This window comes from Astyanax mexicanus, chromosome 16, assembly GCF_023375975.1.
Source record: "Astyanax mexicanus isolate ESR-SI-001 chromosome 16, AstMex3_surface, whole genome shotgun sequence".
NCBI classification, from domain to species: Eukaryota; Metazoa; Chordata; class Actinopteri; order Characiformes; family Acestrorhamphidae; genus Astyanax; species Astyanax mexicanus.
In genome coordinates, this window is record NC_064423.1 from 34,387,569 (window position 1) to 34,414,708 (window position 27,140).

At 35.6% G+C, this 27,140-nt stretch overlaps 2 protein-coding genes across 2 annotated transcripts in view; one reads left to right on the forward strand and one right to left on the reverse strand.

The window, feature by feature from the left end:
• Positions 1-6,447, reverse strand: part of mmp15b (matrix metallopeptidase 15b) — a 57,937-nt gene extending 51,490 nt beyond the window's left edge. Inside the window, exon 1 of the mRNA XM_049465483.1 lies at positions 5,532-6,447. Within this exon, the coding sequence (XP_049321440.1) occupies positions 5,532-5,654 (123 nt within the window). The 5' untranslated portion in view covers positions 5,655-6,447. The remainder of the gene's footprint in view (positions 1-5,531) is intronic.
• Positions 6,448-15,819: 9,372 nt separating this feature from the next.
• LOC125782267 (adhesion G-protein coupled receptor G2-like) lies at positions 15,820-26,899 on the forward strand. Its single transcript, XM_049465833.1, has 8 exons — positions 15,820-15,944; positions 18,511-18,747; positions 20,025-20,119; positions 20,204-20,322; positions 21,634-21,896; positions 22,531-22,612; positions 24,384-24,661; positions 26,466-26,899. Exons 3-8 carry the CDS (start codon positions 20,117-20,119, stop codon positions 26,567-26,569), a joined length of 849 nt encoding a protein of 282 aa, XP_049321790.1. The 5' UTR covers positions 15,820-15,944; positions 18,511-18,747; positions 20,025-20,116; the 3' UTR covers positions 26,570-26,899.
• Positions 26,900-27,140: the final 241 nt, after the last annotated feature.

Here is a 27,140-nt window from a genome sequence, read left to right on the forward strand (position 1 = left end):
GTAACAATGGTATCTGGTGCTCACCACTTAGTACCTGGTGTTTAGTATGTGATGCTCACCATTTAGCTTCTGGTGCTCACCATTTAGTATGTGATGTTCATCACTTAGGATCTGGTGATCACCACATAGTACCTTTTGCTTTGTATGTGGTGTTCACTATTTTGTGGTGCTCACCACTTAGGATCTGGTGCTTAGTTTGTGGTGTTTACCATTTATTAGGTGGTGCTCACTACTAGCATCTGATGCTTACCATTAGTATTTGATGTTCTCCATTAGTAAGTGGTGCTCACCAATCAGTATGTAGTGCTGACCACTTAATAGCTGGTGTTCATCATTAGTATCCGGGGCTCACCAATAGTATCTGGTGCTCACTAATTGATATGTTGGTCTCACCATTAGTATCTGGTGCTCACCACTTAGTATGTGGTACTCACCACTCAGTATGTGATGCTCACCACTAGCATCTGATGCTTACTATTAGTATTTGATGTTCTCCATTAGTAAGTGGTGCTCACCAATCAGTATGTAGTGCTGACCACTTAATAGCTGGTGTTCACCATTAGTATCTGGGGCTCACCATTAGTATCTGGTGCTCACTAATTGATATGTTGGTCTCACCATTAGTATCTGGTGCTCACCACTTAGTATGTGGTACTCACCACTCAGTATGTGATGCTCACCACTAGCATCTGATGCTTAATATTAGTATCTTCTGTTCTCCATTAGTATGTGGTGCTCACCACTCAGTATGTAGTGCTGACCACCTAATATCTGGTGTTCACCATTAGTATCTGGGGCTCACCAATAGTATCTGGTGCTTACTAATTGATATGTTGGTCTCACCATTAGTATCTGGTGCTCACCACTCAGTATGTGGTGCTCACCAGTTAGTATGTCGTGCTCACCACTTAGTATGTAGTGCTTAGTATGCGGTGCTCACCACTAGTATCTGATGCTTACCATTAGTATCTTCTGTTCTCCATTAGTATGTGGTGCTCACCACTTACAATGTAGTGTTGACCACTTAATATCTGGTGTTCACCATAAGTTCCTGGGGCTCACCATTAGTATCAGGTGATCACCTCATAGTATAATTTGCTTTGAATGTGCCACTCCCCACTTAGTATGTGGTGTTCACCATTTAGTATGTGGTGCTCACCACTTTATATGTGGAGCTTACCATTTGTATCTGATGCTCATAACTTCATATCTGTGATCATCTATTAGTACATTTTGCTTTGTATGTGGTGCTTTACTATTTAGTATATGGTGCTCACTGCTTAGTATCTGGGGCTCACCATTAAGATCACTATTTTGTAACCTAAAATAAATGAGACGATGTCCCTTCAGGGCCTCTGTATTTTTCTAAAAGCTCAGTGAAACTTTTCCAGGGTCAGAGACACAGAGATACACAGGTGCTGAAAATAGAGAGTCCAGAAATGCATTTTCACTGAGAGTAATACTTAACATGTAATTGCGGTGATCTAAATGAACAGCAAAGGGTGCACCTAAGTGCAAGTCTGGAGTGGCTCAGATCAGTCCTCTACAATGGTAGTAGGCTGGCTGGCGGATGCAGTGGTCGGGTCAGGCGTGGAAGCAGCCCAGACATCTTCATATTTTATAAAAATCTAAACACAAACAGATTCACCCACACGACTGAGAACAACAAGTCCTGCCACTTCCTCTGAAGACAACAAAAATCCCCCAATCACCCTACAGATATGACATAGCCTCCACACAGGAAATTTGGCAGTGTTAAATCAACACTGTTAGTGTTAAATTAACACTGAGAGTGTAAAGTTTAACACTAATAAGTGTTGTTTTAACACTGCCAAATTTCCTGTGCAGGCTGCAGGAAGTTCAGCCATACAAGGCATGTCCTGAGTGGGGGGAAATTACAAAGGTCCAGTGCTAAATGATGATGCAAGCTACTATTTGGGTCATCTTTCATCATATGTATGTATTTATAATGAACCAAAACACGTTTCGGCATTATAGTAAAAGACTGCCAACCTATAGGCCAATGGGCAGGAAGCTGACCGTCATAAGAAGTAAAGAAATTGAGATATTTCTGCAATTTTCTGAGAGTTTTACGAGTTTTTTCTGACTGTAACTGACCCTTTTGGACCGGGCCGTCTGCACACTCGTGGGAGTTTGGAGAGACTGGCTTGTGTATTCTCGTCGGCCGCGCCAGGCCACTAATGACAGGGAGCCGACCACAGCAGGCCTCTTATGCCCAGGGTGGTATACCATGAACAAACCCATGCTTCATCATACATCAACCACACCATGAGCAACGCACACCTACAACCTAAAATCCTTCCTGTGGTCAACATGTGGTCACTGTGAGAGTCCAAAACATGTTACAATTCATTTCCATTAAAGACTTGCTTCCATTATCGATGTGCTAACTTTTCTCAATGCGATATAATGCTATATATACACTCAGCTCTGGAAAAAATAAGAGAACACGTAAAAATGATGAGTTTCTTTGATTTGACCAAATTGAAAAACTCTGGAGTATAATCAAGAGAATGATGGATGATCACAAGACATCAAACCAAGCTGAACTTCTTGATTTTTGCACCAGGAGTGGCATGAAGTTATCTTACAAAAGCAGTGTGTAAGACTGGTGGAGGAGAACATGGCAAGATGCATAAAAAAACTGTGATTAAAAACAGGGTTATTCCACCAAATATTGATTTCTTAACTGTTGAAACTTTATGAATATGAACTTGTTTTCTTTGCATTATTTGAGGTCTGAAAGCTCTGCATCTTTTTGTTATTTCAGCCATTTCACATTTTCTGCAAATAAATTCTTTAAATGACAATATTTTTATTTGGAATTTGAAAGAAATGTTGTCTGTAGTTTATAGAATAAAACAACAATGTTCATTTTCAAACTGAAGTGGTCTCTCAATTTATTCCAGAGCTGTATATATCAAGTCATGGGACAGCAGTGTGTAAAGTGTGTGTGAAGTGATCATGAAGTGTCAAAACAGGGGAAAGCTTGGGAATGTCCATACCTGTATACGTTATGAGGTGCTATCTTGTTAGTGAGATTGAACACTGGCCAGCATGCTCATGGCAAGGTGACCTAAATTATCCATTTGAGTTATTTGAGTGATGAGCATCAGTCAGTGACAGCAATATTTTAAAACACAGTTCCTGAGAAGCAAATGATATTAATAACTGCATTAGGGTAAGATAAATGATGTTTTACAGATATATTCTTCCTCTGGTAGATACGTCATGGTGTAATGTGAGAAAGATGTTTATTTTCCTTTTGTATGAAGCAGCTAATTGATATATTTATTTGCAATTTACAAGACAATGCACATCCAATGATGTAATTACAGAATATGTACACACTGTGATGACGATAATGATATGATATATTGTGGCCTTTTTTAAATTTTGTGAACTAATATATTAATATATGTGTTTAAAAAATCTTAACACTATCAATATTTATTTTGATATTATGAATAAATTATTGTCCAGTCCTAAGAGAAAGTGGAATTTGATCACTGTACCATAATATATGTTCACACTATTGTCCAGAATCTCATGAATGTCTTTTCTACAGCGTTAAAAGGTAAAGGTGCCTCCAATGAGGGATCTTTGAGTGATGCCATTAAAAAAAAAAACACACACTTTTGTTTTCATACTGAACCATCAACAAGTGTGAAAAACCTTTAAATTACTAAAGAACTGTTATATCAACTGAAAAATAACGTTCAGACCTTAAAAAGTTTCTTTATAATCTCTTGTTCTTCTCCAATGGATTCAAACTCAAATGACTGTTTGAATCACCTTTATATGTTGAACAGTGTACGGTTGGGGGTGTGGAGGAGTGTGTGGAGGAGTGTATAAAGAAGAGGAGGGACCTTTTCAGTTTAAAAGGAGTGAACACAAGTCTGAGACTCACTTGAACCTGAGCACGAACCACAATAGTGAAAACAGTGAGCTGAGCTCTTATTTACACCAAGACCTGCTGGCTCAAAAACAGTGTAGTCAACAGCACAGGCCTGAAAGGGTGCAGCTGGGGACAAAGTCCACTACCTCTTATCTCCCATTCTCTCTCACACACACACACACACACACACACACACATACACACAAACAAACACGCAAACTATTATTGTTGTACCACGTAATTCCAGGTAGCTAGTTTGCATCTCTATTGTTTTATTTATTAGACGTATGCAACAACTAGTAGTGTAAGAAAGTATCAATAAATTGAAGTTTTGCAATATTGTATCAATTCTTTACAGTATAGTATCATTTTTTTTATTAATTATTCACTTGCTAAAGATTGGTGGACAATTTTTCGAAAACAACTGGGCAAAAATTGAAATCCAGACATGTTTTTAGAAGATATAAATTAATATTTCTACTTTTTTCACCATTGCATAAATTACACAGCCTAATATCAATTATTTATCTTGCTTTTCAAAGAAAATAGCATTATTTTACATTAATTATTCAGTTTTTTGACTCACTTATTTCCTTTTTTTGCAATTATAAACAGAATATTTTGATTTGCCTAGATATACAATGTATCCCTGTGGCAGACAGTGGTTCATTTTGTGTTGTGTTTAAACTCTGACCACTAAACAGCAGCATTGTGCCCTTTTGTGCCCATTTGTCTATACTATGATCGTTTTTTGTTTTTTACTAAAATTGTTCTTAAAAATGTAGATTATTCCATTATATTTTGCAATTGTAACACATTTAGTGTGACATACATCTCAACCCTTAGGTTCTCTCCAGTCTAGATTCTTATAGGAAACATAAACTGAGCTCAAATATTTGCTAATGTTAATGTGTATTTATAATTCATTAGAAATTTATCAAACACAAATTGTGAAATGTAAAATCTTATAATATGTTCGAAGAAATTACTAAAAAACTGCAATACGTGTGTGTTGGCCATGTGTCTAAACCCTGACAGAAGTAATTTACCTACATTCAAGCTTTCTAATAGTTTTCTTACTAAAATTGTGTTTTTAAAAACTTACAGCTCACAGTATTGCATCATATATCGCAAAATATATCATACCGAATTGTAACACTTTTAATGTGACATAAATCGTATCACCAAGTTTTTCCAGCCCAGATTCGTATAGTAAACATAAACTGAACTTAAACATTTGCTAAAATGAATGTAGATTATGTATAATTTGTTAAAACATATCAAACACAAATTGTAAAAAGTAAAATCTTAAGCTCTAGTTTTTTTTAAAGTATTGCATTTTATATTGCAATATATCACATTATACTGAATTGTAACACTTTTAATGTGACATAAATCATATCACCAAGTTCTTTCCAGCCCAGATTCTTATAGTAAACATAAACTGAACTCAAACATTTGCTAAAATGAATGTAGATTATTTATAATTCATTAAAAATGATCAAACGCAACTTTTAAAAAGTTAAAAATTATAATATGTCGGAAGATATTATTAAAAACTGCCATATGTGTTTGTTGTCAATGTGTTTAAACCCTGACAGAAGCAAGTTACCTCTGCATTGAAGCTTTCTCCATCTCCAGAAGTCTTCATCCCACCAAGAAGGAGCACCAGAAGTGAGGGAACCAGGGTCCATCTCCACAGCCTGGTGGGCCAGTCATGCCAGGACGATGCCATCTTCTGCTGTGCCAAGAAGGCTCAGCACCGTGGAGGATTTGGAGGACTCAGTAGAGGGACCCCCCTTGTAAGTGTTCAACTCTCAAGCAAGGAACCAGGCGAGGAAGCAGGCGAGGAAGCTCCTTTGCAACTCAAGTGGCTGCAGGTGCCTTCAAACCCAACTGCACCAAACCAAACTAAACTCAAGTCTGCTGTAGCTATCTTACGGATCTTCCCAAGTGGAACTGTCCTCTCATTGCCTCTCAAGTCCTCTCGAGCCTCCTGCTCTTCTCCAAGGTCCTTCTTCCATGCGAGCTGTCACTCACACTGCCTCAGCCACCGCGCGCCCTACGTAGTAGCCAAAGTTCTGAGGGGTTGTACCAAAACTCAACGAGGTCCAAGTTGGCTTGCTGTTGGGTATCATAGCCCACGGGTGTGTCTACGCTGTGTTTACGACTCCCCTCCCCTCCCACCTTCACGAAACGCGCGCGGAGAACCAACCTACTCCACGGGAGCGTCCCGTTACGCCATGGCCACGAGGAACCTATTAGGAACCGCGCACAACAGCGACGACACGAGGGGGTTACCTTACTCCTCCAGCCCACAGCCTCTCCCGTGACCCTCTCCTCTCCTCCTCCGTTTAGAAGTCACGCTTCCCTTCCTGCCTTCCTCCAGCCCCTCAGCTCGAGCCCGGTGTCATAGGCAGCGCGTGGCAGGACGAGTGACAGCCGGCGCTCCCCTCTGCCTCTCGCGAGCTTGTGCGCAAAAGTAGCGCCGCGCTGCGCTCCGCTCCGCTCCCAGCGCTCTGTCACAAAGCCCTGCAGGAGGAGGAGGAGGAGGAGGAGGAGGAGGGGCGGCGGATGTGGGTCAGGAAAATAACCCCACCAGCCCCCACCCCCCAGCTCAGCTCAGACCACGCGCAGACCCCGCTCACACAGAGCTCGAGCTTCACCCACAGCCTGAGACACACTGAGATAATTTCATCTACTGAATAAACCCAGACTCACACTGCAGGAGCACAGCGCGCGCAGCCAATACAATACAACCATATAAAGAAGTGTTTCAATCTTATAAACAGGGATTGGGGTGTAAATTAAGTAGTTATATCATAGTTATTTCTGTTACAGTTACTTTTGTTACCATTATTCTAATACAGTTACACTGTTACTTTAAAACAGTTGCTCAAACAGTTACTCTAACACATCATGGTTACACTGTAACAGTAACTCTAAGGCTGTTACTCTAATACAGCTACACTGTATCAGTAACTCTAAGGCTGAATAAACTTCTAGGCTGTTACTCTAATATAGTTACATTGTCACAGTAACTCTAAGGCTGTTACTCTAATACAGTTACACTGTAACAGTAACTCTAAGGCTGTTACTCTAATACAGTTACACTGTAACAGTAACTCTAAGGCTGTTACTGTAATATAGTTACATTGTCACAGTAACTCTAAGGCTGTTACTCTAATACAGTTACACTGTATCAGTAACTCTAAGGCTGAATAAACCTCTAGACTGTTACTCTAATATAGTTACATTGTCACAGTAACTCTAAGGCTGTTACTCTAATACAGTTACACTGTAACAGTAACTTTTAGGCTGTTACTCTGTTACATTTAGAGCATAGAATAGTTACACTCTTAGAGTTAATCTAATACAGTTACACTGTAACAGTAACTCTAAGGCTGTTATTCTAATACAAATACATTGTCACAGTTACTCTAATGCTGTTAACCTGTTACATTTAGTGCGTAGCATAGTTACACTCAGAGTTGCTATAACACTGTTACACTGATACTGTTACTCTAATACAATTACACTGTAACGGTTCCCTGTTACAGTTACTTTGTTACAGTTACTCTAATATAGGTACCCTGTTACAGTTACTCTAATATAGGTACCCTGACAAGGTATAACTGTTTTGATTACAGTTACTAGGTTACAGTTATTTAGTCGCAGTTACATAGTTACAGTAACTATGTAACACTGTAAAAATATTTTACCTTTACCTAAAAATAATTGGTACCACATTTTTGCTGCCTCAGCTAAAAATGTATTGTTGCACAGATATTTGTTAAGGCTTATTATGCGATCAACTGGATAAAAATTGTTGCTCTGTTAGAGTTATTCCAGTTATAGTTACTCGGTTACAGATACATTGGTTATGTATTGAGAGGTTCCACTGCAGCTCTGCAGGTTCATCTTAAATCAATCAGAGATGCTATTTTCAGAGAGGCAGGTCTAAACAGTTATATGAGCTGTCCTTGGTTTTAACTGGCCAGGTGAGAGGGTGGGGCCAAACACTCAGACTGTTGACAGAGTTTTGTGAAAACAGGAGATGAGAGCGTCGACAGATTGAGAGAAGCTTAACGGATGTCAGCATGAATGTGTTAAGTCCTTTCATAAACATTGACCCAAGCAGGTACACACACACACACACACACACACACACAGAGGTATATGTGAATTATTCCTGTACAAAAGTTTTAGGCATCTAATTACATTATGTAAAATCATTCTCTCATGAGTAAGCTAATTATAAGAGAGTTTACACAGAAAAAGCTTCAGTTCTCATTCATGCATATACAGGTAAGTATATTTATACAGTAAAAAATAAAAAATATATAGATTTCTCCTAAATGAAACCAAACCAATATGATGAGAACAATAAACAATAGTGGAGTCCCAAAAGAAGATCTTTGTAGATTTTTTATTTAGAGTTTTAATGAACACAGTGATGTAAAACCACTACTTTTAATATAAATGTGATAAAATGTTTGAACACACCTTAAATCTCCTTAAAAAAGTTTTTTTTTATTATTATGTTAAAATGTTCTGTATTGTAGATTAATACCGAACTCATCCAAATTATGAAGAAAACACATGGAATTGATGAGGCTTTTTGAGGTAGAGTCACCTGGAATTCAGGCTTTCAGTTAACAGCTGTGCTGAACTCATCAAGAGTTAATTACTTTAATTTCTTGTCTCTTAATAAAGTGTTTGAGAGCATCAGTTGTAAAGTTGTGAAGCGGTAGAGTTACAGGTATACAGTGAATAACTCTATTTGAGTAATGTTTTAATCCATATTATGAGAAGCGAGAACTACTCAACTAAATAAATAAAAATACTTTAAGGAATGAAGATCAGTCAATTTAAAAAAATCAAGAACTTTAAAAGTATCCTCAAGTGCAATCACTGTAAAGACCACCAAAAACAATAGGATGAAACTGGCTCTCATCAGGACTGCCCCAGGAAAGGAAGAGCAAGAGTTCCCTCTGTTGTACAGGATAAGTTCATCAGAGTTACCAGCCTCAGAAGCTGCAAGTCAACAGCTCCCCATTTAAGAGCAAAAATGAAACTTCAGTTTCAGGTACATGTTTGAGTAAAATAAAAATTGATGCAGAGCTTTCAGACCTCAAATAATGCAAAGAAAACAAGTTTATATTCATAAAGTTTTAAGAGTTCAGAAATCAATATTTGGTGGAATAATCCTGTTTTTTTTAAACACAGTTTTCATGCATCTTGGCATGTTCTCCTCCACCAGTCTTACACACTGCTTTTGGATAACTTTATGCCACTCCTGGTGCACAAATACAAGCCGTTCAGCTTGGTTTGACTTCAGCACAGTGTTCAGCAGCTGTGTGTGAAGGACCTCTACTGGAAGCAACACTAGTGTCTGCTAGTGTCAGAGCGCCACCTGGTGGTTGTGTTACAGTTGTACACTTTTTTATATTTTTCTCTTTTACAAATAACCAGATACTGTATGTATGAGGCTATAGCGAAGACAAACATGTAAAATGAAATATGTAATACAATGTTAAATTTAATATACAGCTCTGGAAAAAAAAGAGACCACTTCAGTTTCTGTTTTTGTTTTCTGATTTTGCTATTTATAGGTTTATATTTAAGTAAAATGAACACTGTTGTTTTATTCTATAAACTACAGACAACATTTCTCCCAAATTCCAAATAAAAATATTGTCATTTAGAGCATTTATTTGCAGAAAATGAGAAATGGCTGAAATAACAAAAAAAAGACCTTCCGACCTTAAATAATGCAAAGAAAACAAGTTCATATTCATAAAGTTTTAAGAGTTCAGAAATCAGTAGGTGAAATAACCCTGTTCTCCTCCACTCCTCTTACACACTGCTTTTGGATAACTTTATGACACTCCTGGTTCAAAAAATCAAGCAGTTCAGTTTGGTTTGATGGCTTGTAATCATCAATTCTTTTCTTAATTATATTCCAGAGGTTTTTATTAGGTAAAATCAAAGAAACTCATAATTTTTAAGTGCTCTCTTATTTTTTCCAGAGCTGTATACTGAATTAAAGCTGATACATATTCTAATTGTAATTAATACTAGGCACAGAGCATTATAAACTGTGAGTACAGTTGATTTTGTACTATGATTTTATGTTAATGTATGTAGGAACACTGTGAAATGTGCAGTAACTTACAGCCAGCAATTAGCTATTAAGTTGCTGTAATAAAATATATTGTAGGGACTGTGATTGAATGCACAGTATTACAATATACTGTAATATTTATTGCAGCAACTAACTAACTTATTGCTGTCATCAGGTTACTCTACGCTTTTCTGTGCTCTTTTACAGTCTATATTTGTCTCTGTCAATGGAACCATTTCCTGCTGATTATTTTGCATATAACCTAGATATATTTTCTTCTTTGGAAGTGTTAGCATGCAGCCGAGCTCAGGACGTCTCTGTGCAGCTTCAGGGCTTATAGGTGTGACGTGTGCCTTTGAGATTTTGAATAACCTACATATAATTTGAATTGCAAAGCTGATTGAGAAAGAAAGAAAAACATCTAACATTAAAAACTGGATCTGTTTTCTAAATGTGTCAAACATCATTTGGCATTTTCTGTGCCCTCTATTTATATGATCCTGAAAATAATCCCTTACAGGCACACCACTTCTGGACTCCTTAAAGGTGAGTTTATTAATTACATTTTTATTATTAAATTGCACTAACATCTAGATGTGGATAATTTAAGTTTACATACTCTAAATAATTTTCTTATTTTAAAATAAAACAAAATTAAACACAACTTTTGATTATACTGGGGTGTGTTTCCCAAAGGTTTCGTAATGCTAAGAACATTGTTAACTCATACTGAAGATTGATTGCTAATTAAAGAGTATTTACATACACTCTTACATAACTAAAGTACCATATGAACTTGCTCTGTGAGTACTGGATAATTAAACCAATGGTTTTTATAACTGAAATGATCTGGAGTGAGTTTCCTGCAAGAGATCAATCCTCAATCCTTAGAAACAGCGCGCTCAATCAGACCAAAAACAATAATTCAACTACACGATACATAATACACAATACAATAAATACACACTATTTAAAAAAAACTCAGAAATGTGCAGTAATCAGTATCATTATACATATTCTGAATAACTCAAAAAACAAACAGACGTACTGTAAACTGTAAACACGTATGTGTTTCCCGTTAATTCATTTTTTTTTTTGCATGTTTGTCACTATTAAGTGTTTAGGATCATGAAAGAAATGTAGATATTAGTCAAAGACAACATAAGTAAACACAACACTCAGTATTTGAATGAAGGTTTTTATTATTAAGGGAGAACTTGCAATAAGTCTTTCACAGCGCTGGTCCACTCTTCTTTAGAGAATTGCTGTAATTCCTCCAAATTGGAAGGTTTTCTTGCATGAACCACCTTTTTAAGGTCATGCCTCAACATCTCAATAGGATTTATATGTATAAATATTTTCAAGAAACTGAAAAAATTTCTCCATGCTGTTAACTACTCCCTTCAAAGAGTGACACAAACTGGCTCTAACATGGACAGAAAAAGGAGTGGGAGGCTCAAATACACAACTGAGCAAGAAGATATACATATCTTTGAGTGTGCAGTTTCAGAGAAAGACCCCTAATAGAACCCGTCAAACAGTGTCAGCATACATATATATATATATATATATATACAGCCTGGTGGCCAATCTTCATTAATTGCACATTGCACCAGTAAGAGCAGAGTGTGAAGGTTCAGTTAGCAGGGTAAGAGCACAGTTTTACTAAAAATATTGCAATGCCCACAACATTATGGGTGACATACCAGAGTTCAAAAGAGGACAAATTGTTGGTGCACGTCTTGTTGGCGCATCTGTGACCAAGACAGCAAGTCTTTGTGATGTATCAAGAGCCACGGTATCCAGGTTAATGTCAGAATACCACCAAGAAAGACCAACCACATCCAACAGGATTAACTGTGGACGCTGTAAGAGGAAGCTGTCTGAAAGGGATGTTCGGGTGCTAACCCGGATTGTATCCAAAAAACATAAAACCACGGCTGATCAAATCACGCAGAATTCAATGTGCACCTTAACTCTCCTGTTTCCACCAGAACTGTCTGTCACCACTGTCAGTTTCATTGTCCAACCCCTGTATATATATATATATATATATATATATATATATATATATATATATATATATATATATATATATAACCTTCCAATTTGGAGGAATTACAGCAATTCTCTAAAGAAGAGTGGACCAAATTTCCTCAACAGTGCTGTGAAAGACTTATTGCAAGTTCTCCCTTAATAAAAAAAACCTTTGTTCAAATACTGAGTGTTGTGTTTCCTTATGTTGTCTTTGACTAATATTTAAATTTCTTTCATGATCCTAAACACTTAATAGTGACAAACATGCAAAAAAATAAGAATTAAAGGGCAATACATACGTGTTTACAGTTTACAGTACGTCCGTTTGTTTTTTGAGTTATTCAGAATATGTATAATGATACTGATTACTGCACATTTCTGAGTTTTTTTAAATAGTGTGTATTTACTGTATTGTGTATTATGTATTGTGTAGTTGAATTATTGTTTTTGGTCTGATTGAGTGCGCTGTTTCTAAGGATTGAGGATTGATCTCTTGCAGGAAACTCACTCCAGATCATTTCAGTTATAAAAACCCCAGTGTTACAATCGGTTCAATAATCGTTTAAAAGAATGTCATTAATTAGTTTGATACTGATCATAAAAAGCTAGAACCAAGAGGCTGTAAATTACTTTTTGTAAAGGAGATTTGTTTATTAATAATTAATTACCTTAATTATGAGTTCAGGTTGAATAAAAACTTGCTTTAAACACAAGTTGACTAATGAGTTTTCCTTTACTATACAGCATCTATATGTTTAACACAATACATTATTTTACATTAAAGGCACACTCCCAAAATGTGTCTGTGCGCTTGCACTGGCTAGCTGAGCGTCCAACAAGTAAAACTACCTTAAAATAAAATGTGCACTGTTCCCTGTGAAATAACATTCTCACCACAAAATAAATTAACTACTGTCTCATTATTTATATGTAAAATGTCATTAATTTGAGGCATTTTCTCATTATTTGAATGTAATAAATTACAATTTGAGAGAATTAATAAAAGTATTAAAATAATAAAATATCAATTTACTTAATATATATATATATATATATATATATATATATTTTTTTTTTTTTTTTTTTTTTTTTTTCTTTCTTTCTTTTTTTTTATATCTTATGGTGTAAATGAACTTCACACTTCATTAGTACCCTTACTGGTGAGCATCCTTCAGGCTTCTGATTCTGATATGTTTTTTATGCACACATTAATCAAAAGAAACATCTGATTTTGCATAAAGTAAGATGCAGATGCATTATAACATCTAATCAAACTAACTTATAAAAAGACTAAAATATTGTTTTCCCTGCACTGAACAACTGGGTCACCTGATTGCTGTTTAATGCAGGTACTAAAAGACTGAAAAAAAACATTATTTACATTTTTAACACTTTTTTACATTTAACATTCTTTAATTTTTTAACAGTTTTTTTCACATTTTTATACATTCAACATTTGTATTTTTGTTTTTTTTACATTTTTTAACAATAAACTTTTTTTTTTTTTACATTTTTAAAATATTGCTTTCCTCGCATTAACAACTGGGTCATCTGATTGCTGTTTAATACAGGTACTAAAAAACTGAAAAAAAAAAAACATTTTTAACATTTTAACTTTTTTTTTAACATTTTACATTTTGTTAAACATATTCTTATACGTTTCTTTACATTTTTTCACCTTTTTATAACTTTTGTTTTTACATTTTTATACATTCAACATTTGTAATTTTTTTTTTTTTACATTTTTTAACATTAAACTTTTTAATAAATAAAAAGATAAAATGTTTTTGTGTTTTATTGACTGTTTTCTTTTTTTATTCTGTTTTTTCTCAGTTTGAATCCAAAATGAGGAAGGAGATCCTTATTGTAGGGATCCTCTTTCTGCTGGCTGCTGAAATGATTAGTGCACGCGGTAATCAAAGAAATCTGTTTATTTACAAATCAATATATTATCTAAAATTCCACATATTCAACAAAATTACATTGTAGTTCTATAATTACAGACTGAAGGCTTTTTTTTTTCTTTTTATACTATATTGAGGACCCCAAAGGAGAGACCACTACAGAGCAGCTATTATTATTTGACACTGATTATGGGTAAATTACAGAGAGCAGTGCTGCTGACATCTTATGTAGAGAAACTGATTGAGTGTAGAGTGCAAACAAGTTAGTGGTTTTGATGTCATGACATAAAACATATCTTTTTTTGTCATTTAAACTCACTTATTTCTATATATTTTTTTCTGTTTTCCTATTCATTGTAATTTATTGTTTGATTGTCCCTGCATTTACTGCCTTACATTTATTTACCTGTAGTATTTACTTGACCTAACAAAGTATTATTTATGGATTGTCAGTCAGTATAGGTCAGGCAAACAAGACTGTAAAAGAATTTGGTAAAACCTTGGAGCGCACGGACACAAAACCATTGGACACAGACACAGAGAACACAGAAAGTGTAAACCCACACCCAATGATGGAGTAAGAACCACAGTCCACAGTCACATTATAAAGAAGCATAGGCAGTTCATTGTTCAGGTTAAATGTGTTCATTTTAAAATTTACATTTCATGCTTTTCATGCAGGTCTATTGAGGGTTTCGAGACAGATCTTGAAAACACTGATTTTAGTGAATCAACACTCTTCCATTCGGAAAACAAAAATATCATTGCATACATGTTCAAAACTAGACAAAGGTCTGGAAATCTTACGCTGCATGGCGGTGATGACATGGTAAGATATTTTGCAGAATTAAATTAAATGTTTTCTACTGTTATGCATTTGTATTTGTGTAATGAGAATTTTAACATGTTAACATGTTTTATATCTATATATTTATCCATTTACCTTCTTAACTTGTTTCCAAGTGTCCTAGAAAACTGCATTTGAGTGTATCTTTTTCTGTTTTGATAAAAGAACAAGCAGGGAATATAAACGGATTAATATACAAATTAGGATAAAAAAAGCTATAGGTCTGCTATAAAATGTCCGGCAAAGTGTTGAATTCTATTTACTGTAGAAGGAAGATAAAGATTACCAGGAACGATAAATGAGTAAACGTGGAGAAAGATATGGGAATTCTTGTTGATATGTATTGAGAACGCGCAGGTCAGTATCCTCTGCTGAGATGCACAAAGCGCAGAGCTGTTAAGATACGAACACGCCAAAGTCAGAGCTCACCTGGCTCTTAAGAGAATGACAACTAGCACACTGATTTGTTTATTTCACGTTACACCCAAAACACACCCATGATTAATTAAGATAATTAGTACATGCCTTTTGTGTGTTTTGAGCTGCGAAAGGTGTGATTTTTTTTGTGTCCTCATGATACCAAAAAGACACACCGACACGCCCTAAATCCAGTTGCGCCATCCATAATTAACCAGTGCGCTATACGTAGATCACTAAAATAGGACTCAAGTCTTCTGAATGGGGGACAAGTGATGACAAGCCATAGCTCTTGGAACTGACTTAAATTCTTCCACGTACAGATTTGTTGGTTGTCTCCTCCGAGAGTCCCTCCATGACAGTCTGGCTACCCAAAATGCTTAATTCCTATTGGCTGATACCTTCTGGGTGCAATTTTTTAGTTGTTAATGAAAGCATTTACAAAATTAATTGTTATTTTAAGCATTTAAACACCTGATCCATCTTGCATGCAGTGGGAAACTGGTCTGTAATTAGCAGTCTGTGTAAGTCGATGTATAATTTTATGTTTTTAATGTATGACAGGCAGGCTCCTCAGATTCCCCAGAAGTGTTTGACAAGACAGTGAAGGTCGTCCTACCTGAGGAGCTCGTAGCAGCAATTGACACCAAACCTGTGATCTTCTGTCTGATGAAATCACCCTATCTGTTTAAGGTAAAAAGATGAATAGTCCTGCTTATCTTCTCATATGTGTGACTAAAATAAGACAGTTTTGTTTTGCTGTACACCTGTAGAAACAAACTGAAAAAGAAAAAACTGAATTGAATCTTTTATTTATAAATAAATCACATCCAGTTTCAGTTTTATATTTTGCTATTGCTACTAATAATACATATTTTTAAATAATAATAGATGTTAAATCATAAACCATTTTACTTTAAGTCATTAAATGTGATATCATGTATTGTGATTATCCATGTATCCATTGATCTAAAGATTCTGAGCATTCTCAGAGATGAACAGTAACAAAGTAGAACTACTTCACTACTGTACTTAAGAACTAAAATGATTTTATCCTACTTTTATTTCTTTTATTACTTTTACTCTGATATATTGTTTATGTGCTGCATCATTACTTATTGCAATTATAAAAATATTGGAATCATTCTAAACCCACATTATCACTAAACTCAGAGCGGTACACAGCTAAATTGACAGTGTCAGATTAACTCTGTAAGAGTTTAATTTAACACAGTCCTAGATAACATGTGGTCCCTCTCACTATAGTGTTAAAATAACTCTACCACAAGAGTTAAAATTTCAGAGTTAATTCAACACTGTATGGAATCCTATATTAACCCTATGTAACTCTTATCTTTGTTAATATTTTAGAGTTAATTCAACACTGTATGGAATCATATATTAACCCTATGTAACTCTTATCTTTGTTAATATTTTAGAGTTAATTCAACACTGTATGGAATCATATATTAACCCTATGTAACTCTCATCTGTGTTAATATAACACTGTAGGGTTGTAAAACTGGGTAAATTGTTAAATTACATTTTTTAAGTTGGTTTGAGTTTATTTTTGTGTATTTTCTGACTTTTACCCAAAAACTATATACCAGTGTATTTATAAAACATTATAAATTGTGAGCTATACCACAGAATAAATGACCTTTTTATACTATCTAAGCTTTATTTAGAACAAGAGATAGCATCAAAAACTGCAAAAAAAGCAGTGGTTCTCCCAAAACACAATAACTTTTGAATTGAGACTCTTATCCACCATCCAACCCAACAACACCAAGAGGGTGAATAATGCTCCATCAGGGAAACCACCACAACTAAGCTAAACCACACCCACACACACACACACACACACACAGCAGAATCAAGAGGCAGAGCCTGTTAGAGTTGAATTTTAAATCTGAATAATAACACCAACTTGTTAGAAAAACTCCCAGAGAGTTAAAACACTGTGATTTTAACACTGTGGATTTTACTGTGTAGATGTTCTGCATTGTCAGCGGGTTTAATGAAGCTGCTCATCACTGAGTGAATCAATAGATCAAGCTGATCTTATAAGAAAACCTCGCTGCTCCTGTTCTGCCTTTAACTCTGAGAACTTTCCACTGATTTCTGTAAAAACTACAGTACTTTCAGTACTACAGTACTACATTTTACTATAAACTACTCTCAATAAGTACATTTAAAAAATGTTGAGTGTTTTAGTTTTTCCACTTAAGTGTGGTTAGTAGTTCAACTTCTACTCAGGTCACTTTTTCGGATAGAGCACTTGTACTGTTACTCTAGTCTACGTTTCTTGGTATTGACCTATAACATGTTTTAAACACAGCTAATAATGCATCATCACAATTCATGATGCATAATAAACATGGCTATGAAGGCAAGTGCCGTAGATCACCACAGCCGTGATGTTATTCGTGATAACACATGACCTCGAGTCAAATAAAAAACACTTTAAGAAATTAAGAATGAATATGCTTTAATATGGACTGTGCCTTCCGCCAAAAAGTAGTTCCACCACAACTGTAACAGAACTGAAACTTAACTACAAAACTATGGTATGGTTTATACAGACTAACACCACGAAAGTTAGCTTGAAATCAAAATTGGGAATAAGCGAAGATGGTAACGTTAGGAGCGTAAAATAATGCTAATACTCTCCTCTCCTGCTCCGTGGAGTCGTCTTCAGGTGAAAGCTGCGCATTTTTGAGCATTCCTGCTTGTTTTGCTGGGTGGTGTTGGTTTTAGCTAGCTGGCTGGACTGTGGTTAGGTTAGCGTAGCTTGCTTTAGCTCAGCATTAACTTAGCCTAGCCTGGCTGGTTAAGTTAGCGTTCTGGCTGTCAGACGGCATTAGCCGAGCAATTTTCTTTCCCTTTTTTCCACAAAAGACGAGCCAGCGCTGCGGGCGAGCGTGCCGTGGTTGAGCGCTAGCCAGTGCTAAGCTAACACTGCCGCTGATGCTGTTGATGATTCTAAGCTGTCCTGTGTATATACGCCGTTACTCTGCAACGCGTCGGCGGAGTGATACAGGTTTAGTGTGAAAAGGCCGTGATGTTATCACAAATATCATCACGGCTAGAACACTTCTCAACCAATCAGATTGTGAGGTCTGAACTAACTGTCGTATAAAATGTATTATGTGTATGTTTATAGTCATTCATAGACTTTTTATATGGCTGTGTGCTTTATATGTATGTTTTTAATACACCATGTTGTCTCCATTGTTTTCTCTACACTTGTCTACAGAATATCAGCCAGAACCGGCTTATTGGTTTGAGTGTCGGTGGAATGAACGTCTCCGGTCTGAAGTCACCTGTGCAAATCTCAGTGCAAGTGGAAAAGCCTGTAAAGTGCAATTCCTTTAGATCATACAGTGCATACACTTTTAATATTTCACTGTTTTTCATTTTTATAGCAGTTTTTAATGCATTTAATAGGCAAACAGAAATCTGAAGTGTGCATTTTACAACTGGACATCCTCTCGTAAGTTGTTACACTTCATTTGTTTATTCTCACACTGAGTATATACAGCTGTGGAAAAAAATTAAGAGACCACTTCAGTTTCTGAATCAGTTTTTTCTGATTTTGCTATTTATAGGTTTATATTTGAGTAAAATGAACATTTTTGTTTTATTCTATAAACTACAGACAACATGTCTCCCAAATTCCAAATAAAATATTGTCATTTAGAGCATTTATTTGCAGAAAATGAGAAATGGCTGAAATAACAAAAAAGATGCAGAGCTTTCAGACCTCAAATAATGTAAAGAAAACAAGTTCAGAGTTTAGAAAGTTTTAATAGTTCAGAAATCAATATTTAGTGAAATAGACCAGTTTTTTAATCACAGTTTTCATGCATCTTGGCATGTTTTCCTCCACCAGTCTTACACACTGCTTTTGGATAACTTTATGCCTTTACTCCTGGTGCAAAAATTCAAGCAGTTCAGTTTGGTTTGATGGCTTGTGATCATCCATCTTCCTCTTGATTATATTCCAGAGGTTTTCAATTTGGTGAAATCAAGGAAAAACATTATCAGTAAGTGGCCTCTTTTTTCCAGAGCTGTAGATACACTGTATGTTCAAGTTGTTGGCACAGATGTGCAAGTGCATACACACAGCTTGTCTAATCATTGTTTGCGATGTGTAATGTAGGTTTGCGATGATGCACAAAGAATACAATAGACAAGCCTTCCATGCACAGTAGAGACAGTTACAGAGAACTCACCTTCAGCTTGTCATAAAAAGCGTGTCCCCCCTCCTCCTACACATAGAGACAGGAGTGAGAGATAACAAAACATAGTTATTTCATAAAAATACTAACTGTCTTTTTAAATGATCTGCAGATAATTTATTCATTTAACACTGGTGGACTCGGTGTCACTATAGTGCCCTCTAGCGGGGATTGAATGTACAATTATAATGATGTGCCATCTAGATCAAGAAAAATGTCTAAATGAGTGCACATCTATGGGTCTCAATGAGATAAACTGTGTGTGTGATGGTGCAAGACAAAGTGAATCGTTGTAACTGATGAAATAACAAGTTTAAAAAAAATCCATCCTCATTGTTAAACTCAAAAAATATAATCCAAAATATTCATGTTATCGGTTTTAAAAATGCCTCTTTTAGAACACTCAGCCTCGTATTGTCTCGTATTGTGCCGTAGGTCCCTTTTATTGTTTTATCCTTTGCCTTTGCTGATGTAACGTTTCAACCAATACAATAAAAATACACTTTTAAGTTCACTTTTTGTTTAACAGGTTTTGAACTAACTGGTTGTGAAACAGAATGGAATGAAGAGGATGACTGGATCGACTGCTATTGTGATCACCTCACATATTTTGCCGTATTAATGGTAGAACCTCCTTTATTATAAACACAGAACTTTTAATAATTAAAGCAATGTTGATAATAGTTAACAAAACTATTTTCTCTTCAGGTTTCACCCAAATCTGTTTCAAAACAAGATTCAATCATTCTAAACTACATCAGTGTGATTGGATGCAGCCTGTCTTTGGTGTTTCTGACAGTCATCGTTCTTCTGTACTTCATAAAATGGTAAACAACTACAAATGCATCATGCCTTTATTACTGTCAGAGGAGTCAAGTAACAAAGTACAAATATATCTTTACCTTACTTAAGTAGAAATGTTGGTCATCTGTACTTTACTGGAGTAAATATTATTTTTCAGTTGACTTTTTCTGTTTCTTACATTTTTACGGAGCCCCTAAAGGGACTTGGTGTATTTTATTTTACGTAAAAAGTGGTGAGCACCACTTAGTAAGTGGTGAGCACCACTAATAAATATGATGTTGATAAATAAATATGATTATGATAACTGGATGGAGGATTGCAGAGCATGTGCACAGCACAATGTAGCAGTCTGTGAAGTCAGGTACAGACAAGTGAGTATACTAAGTGGTGCTCACTACTTACTATCTGGTGCTCACCACTTAGTATGTGGTGCTCACTACTTACTATCTGGTGCTCACCACTTAGTATATGGTGCTCACCACTTAGTATGTGGTGCTCACCACTTTTTTATGTGGAAAAAAAATACAGGGGCTCCGTACCTTTTCCCACAATTATCAGAATTTTCTTCTTCTTACATTTTAAAAATAGCCTCATTACTCCTATTTCAATTCAGCTTGTTTTCATTCTGGCTTCTCATCCTTTAATAAAACCCCTATCCAGATAAATCTCTCCATCCAGATAGAGTGAATTTGATTGTGATTGGATGTAGAGAAGTATAAACATATACCATTCTGACTCCCTATTGGTTTATGCTGTGATGCATTACACCTGCACACGTCTACCCCCCCACACTCCACACTCCAGCAAGAACATAGCAGACATAAGTAGCCTAGTATGAAGATGATCCGTGCAGAGACTCAAGAGAACTCCAGACAAACTCCAGTCCAACTAAGCTTTAACTAATATATTTACATTCTACTAAAATACATTCATTTACAATCAGCATATATGTAGCTGAAACAGGGAGGAGCTTAGTGCATCCCAAATTTTACCATTAACATTTTAATAGAACATTATAGTCATTATGGCTTTTATTAAAATGTGTCTTGGGGAGGAGGGGGAGATGGGCGTGGCCTAAACTTTAGTTCTTAATGGCTTTATTTTTTCCTCCTTACATTACCTTTACTTTTATACTTTAAGGAGTTTTGAAACCAGAACTTTTACACGTTTACTTAAAGAGTAAAAAGCTTGAGTATTTTTTTTAACCCTAGTATCTATAATTATAGCAACAGAGTAAAGAATATAAATACAGTACTTATTACACCTTTATTTACAGTATGAGTCAATATGAAGATGTCCTGACCGTCTCTTGTTTCTTTGTTTTTTTTTTGAAGGCGTGCACAAGCAGATCATTCTCAGCAGATCCACATTAGCCTGGTTGTGGCTCTTATAATGTTAAATCTCCATTATTTAATGGTAGATCGTGCTGTGAATCTACACACTGCATGTGTCTACGTGGCAGTCTTAATTCATTATTCTCTGATGGCAACGTTCACCTGGACAGCGATCGAAGGTTTCCACCTGTACCTGCTGTTTCTGCGGGTCTTCAACATCTACATCAGGAGATACCTCCTCAAACTGAGCCTGGTGGGCTGGGGTAGGTTTATCATCTTACACTCCGCCAATAGTCATTCATGATGTTTTCATGCCATTAAAATATATCTACACTGATGGGTCTATAAATCAGGTGTTCATGTGAATTTCTGCCGTATTGCTATCTTGGCAACGGAAAACACAGGTGCGCCACTGACTGATTAGAACACTGACAACAGTCAACCATTAGATGTTCATTGCTATCTTGACTGCACAGGTGCACCACAAGTACACCCCCACTTGTTACTCAATCAAGGACACACAGCAGTGCACAAACCCAACTTTAACATCAACAATAAACAGAATACAAACTAAAATAACAGTAATGTTTCAGTAAGTCTCTTCTGCTAAGAACTGCAGAAATGCTGTGCTGTTAAAATAGCAATCTGCCAAAGTGAGAGCACACCTGGCTTTTAGAGTAAATAGCAATGGACACACTGATTGGTATACAACATGTTATGAACTGTACTACTATGAGCTGTACAAGGTGTACTTTTCCCATTGTTACGATAGCAAAGGCACACTGACATGCCCTAGCCCAAGCTGCGTGATGTGCGATTGATGGTTTGCCTATAGATAGGTCCCTATGAGTGCTGTGCATTAAATTGTCTATGTTAATATCACTGCATATTCTTTAGGTGTTCCAGCTGTTGTTGTGGCTTTGATCTTCATCATTGACAAAACTGTGTATCTGGGTGTGGGCTTGTCCACCAACCAAACGTAAGCACATAAACCTTTTTATTAAAAGATTTCATAAAAGGGGGCTCCGAGTGGTCTTGGAAACTAATGCGCTGCCACTATGATTGGGGGATCACTGGTTCGAATCCCATTCATGCAGCTTGGCATCAGCTGCCAGAGCCCTGAGGGAGCACAATTAATTATCTAACATTCTGACTGGAATCAAATCCATACAGCAATGCTTTTGAATGCATTATTCTGTGATGAATAGGGATGGGCGATATGGCCCTAAAATAATATTATAATACTCTTAGTGATATTACAAAACACTGAATTACATTTTATTATTGCATACAATAACTGAGCTAATAAAACAATCAGAAATATTTGATCAGATTTGTAACAGAAGTCAATGATCCAGAATGTCATGATACTAATAATAACACACTCCATATATCTCCATATATTCAGGATTAAAGTAAAATAAATGATATTGTACAGATATAATCTGTCTCTAGTAGATATATAATGAGAAATGAGAACAGTGTGAACTCGCCTTTCTTAAAAACAGCAAAAAAAAGTAGCACCCTGATGTGATAAATAGCAATGGCATGATATTTCATTGTATAATAACGTTCACGATAATCTAAAATGTTGGCAATATTATTGCGTATCATTCGATATGGCACATCCCTAGTGATTAAATTGAAAAGCAAGTCTATATAACAATATCAGACGTGTTAGTTAATGTTCTCCTCTAGTGAAAAAAAATAGATTAAAGTGTACTAAGCTTTATTATGCTATGGTGCACTATAGTGTTCCTGTAGCAACATTATTATTAATCAGTATATTTAAAGAGTGCTAAAATTGAACAACTTGTTTGTACTTATTATACTTTAATTACAGTATAAAAATAGTACAAAAGTTTTACTTAAATTGTGCTAAAAATGTACAAAAATGGAACTGTTTTAAATATACTTAAGTAACATTTAAACATACTACTTCATGTATGTAATCCCATATTTTAAATATGCTTACAGTCACATTATAATATATTTAATGAGTATTACAAATGTATCACTATTATGCACCGGGTATATTGGGAATGTACTAAGAATTGATGTTAAATAGATTTACATTAGAGTACAAATATACAAATTCTTGTTTCTGTCTTTTGTAAGTAGCACACTTCTAGTAGACTTAGTTGGGTATAAAAATATATTTTAGGGTGTTACAAATTTACTTTAATTTTGTAAATAGTTTTAAATAATTTTAATAATAAAATATTATAATGACAGAGGATTAAAATACATTTTAACTGTTATATTAATGTAATACCTAAATATATTTTTAAAACATTTAACCAATGTAGTAATTTAATTTACTTTTTAAAAATTAAAGTCACATGATACATTGCACTTTAAGTGAACTATTGTAACAGTTGTTTTTAACACACTTTGCTAAAAAATGTACAAAAGTATATCTGGAAATATGTATTTTAGAAGTATATTGAATTACATTTAACTAAAAGTGTACTTCATAGTAGTCTATTTTATAAAAAAAATTATATTGTACTTTTTAAAAAGTATGATCAAGGCTTACTTTCAAACATTTGATAAAGGCATAATATTAATGTCCTTTTAATAAATTTTAGGTAAGTACACAAATCTGTTATGTATATAAAGTATATTTACAGCATACTTAGACATTTCTCAATATGTTTTGAGTGCAATTAAGTATATTTTTTCACCAGGGTCCCTCAAGCATGTTTATCTGTACAGTGAACTCTCTCCTTTCTTTATATCTCATATAGATGCTATATCAACAGTGACGTAGTGAAATACTGCACCACCCTCGGCTACTTCAGTGTGATTTTTGTCTTTAATCTGAGCATGTTGGTGGTGGTTGTACGGAATGTCTGTCAGCGCTCTGTGCTGCCGGACCCAAACCTGAAACGGAAGGCCAAAAACACCTGTACAGTTCTAGGCATCACCTGTCTGCTGGGCATCAGCTGGAGTCTGAGTTTACTGTGCTTTGGTAATCTCACCACCGTCGGCATCTACGTCTTCAGCATTTTTAACACCTTGCTGGGTGAGCAGAAGCATATTGTTCATTTACTGATGTTGATAAGTGTGTGAAGAATTTTATTAAAGCATATAAAGGTTAAAAGAAGTGCAATGGCATAAAAATATATTTGCAGACCTACAGATATCAAATGATTTTACTTTTTTTTTTGTCACACTAATGTTTTTCAGAGTATCTAACAAACTTTAATATAAACAAAAAACCAAATAACCTAAGTAAATATTAAAAAAGCACTTTTTCATTTTAAAATTGTATTTATTAAAGGGAAAAAAAACTATCCAAACCAATCTAGCCCTGTGTGAAAAAGTATTTTACCCCTAAACCTAATAACTTAGTCGTGTCACCCTTGGCAGCAAGCTTTACTGATAAGCACATTTCATTACATTTACATTTACATTTGGCAGACACTTCTGTCCAAAGCGACTTACAAAAATGATGTACTTAGAGTAATAGAAGTTCAAGGTAAAAAAATAAATAAATTAGATAGGACCTAAAGGAGGCCAAAGGGAAATAGTAGGATAGAGGAGGAAGTGAGGTTAGAAGTAGTTAGAGGTGTTAGGAGAGTAAGTGCTCTTTGAAGAGCTCTGTCTTCAGGAGTTTCTTAAAGATAGCGAGAGATTCTCCTGATCTGGTAGTGGAAGGTAGTTAGTTAGAGGTGTTAGGAGAGTAAGTGCTCTTTGAAGAGCTCTGTCTTCAGGAGTTTCTTAAAGATAGTGAGAGATTCTCCTGATCTGGTAGTGGAAGGTAATTTGTTCCACCATTGGGGAACTCTGTATGAGAACAGTCTGGATTGCTTTGTGTGAATGTTTGTTTGGTAAAGTGAGGCGACGTTTATTGGAGGAGCGCAGTGGCCGGGAGGTAGCGTAAGCCTTCAGGAGCGAGTGCAGGTAGGAAGGAGCTGTTCTGTATCACCTTGTAGGCGATTGTAAGAGTTTTGAATTTGATATGAGCATCAACTGGTAGCCAGTGGAGCTCAATGAGCAGCGGGGTGACATGAGTCAGAATGCTGCTGCATTCTGAATCATCTGGAGTAGTTATAAATCTGGTGACTAGACAGGCCAAGGTTAAAAAGGTCAGTTGGAAACCCTGCATTGAGAGGCAACACATGTGGCTGCTGGATGTCTTTCACAGCTTTCTGAAATATTAGTGTTCTTGTACCACTACTAGGGGTGACTGAGGGCATAGTGACTGTCTAATGTGATGTTTCTGCAGATCATTCCACCAGCAGTGGAAAAATGCTTTAAAATGCTATAAAAACCTAATAAATAAGGGCCCAGGTGATCTGCTATTACCCTAGTACACTAACGACTAAAAAGTTTTGGAACCCTTCTTTAATTTTACAACATAGAACCTCACGTAAAATAAAAAAGGTACCATAGATGACCCTTTAAAAAGCAGAAAAAATATTGGAAAATCAGGTCATCCTTAACAGGTAATGTCCTAACAAAAAAATAATGCTGCTGGGAACATGGTCTTTGGTCCACCCATTCCTGGGACACGAGAGCGTCTGATTTAAACACACTAAAAACACATTAGGTAAATTAAACCCATAAAATATGTTACTCTCCATCACTAACGTCAGATAAAAATCACTCAAAAAACATGCCTCTTAAAAGAAGTATAGATGGGAGGAGAGAATCAACCATAACATTAATAACATCAATGAGTCCTGAAGCTCCCCAAAGTCCCACGCAGCTCAGACAGCAGCAACACAATGAAAATCACATGAAGCGTTCTGGGTTAAACATCATTAAAAGTGATCTTATTAGAATATAATAATATAATCTGATTTATTTTTATCTTTCCACAGGTTTCTTCATCTTCATTTGGTTCTGCATATACAAATGTACACCCAGTGCGAGCCAAAAAGATGTGGACACACATATAAGCAGCACATCACCTTCAGAGAAATAGATTATTTTTGGGGGCTGCTTTGCACATTCTGCCCTTTACATCTTTCTGAACTAACACTCTCTGGTCAGTTACTCTGGAACACATGATTATTATATGGTGTTTAGCTCCACCTTGTGGCATTAGGGGGTTAAAAGGGGTTTTATTTCCTTTTGAGTCGACAAGTGACCGATTATCTGAAGAAAATGAATTCATGAACATTGTGTCTCGCAATTCCAATAGTTTGTAATGCATATATAATAATATAATATAATATTTTTTTTTGCATTGCATTTTTTTTGTCTTATGTACAGTTTCACATTCTGATTTATATAAACTCTATATTCTACAGTATGTTCATGTGCTTTCTGTGGAGTTATTTGGACCAGTGTTTAACTAACTAGATATCTAGTGAGTCCCACATCAGTTCATTTTCATTCCACTTCACAAGTATGTGCTACTTTATGTTGGTCCATCAATTAAAATGTAAGTTTGCAGTTGGGACATGGATATGATTACTTTTGCAAGCCATTGTATAAGTCCTAATCTTAGTCAGTAGAGACAGTTACTCCAATAAAAAAGGAATACATTATTT

Excerpts from the sequence above, each read along its gene's own strand:
- LOC125782267 (XM_049465833.1), top strand. Across the intron at positions 22,613-24,383 it reads GGCTTGTCCACCAACCAAAC|ATGCTATATCAACAGTGACG; the intron begins GTAAGCACATAA and ends TATCTCATATAG. Across the intron at positions 24,662-26,465 it reads CATTTTTAACACCTTGCTGG|GTTTCTTCATCTTCATTTGG; the intron begins GTGAGCAGAAGC and ends ATCTTTCCACAG.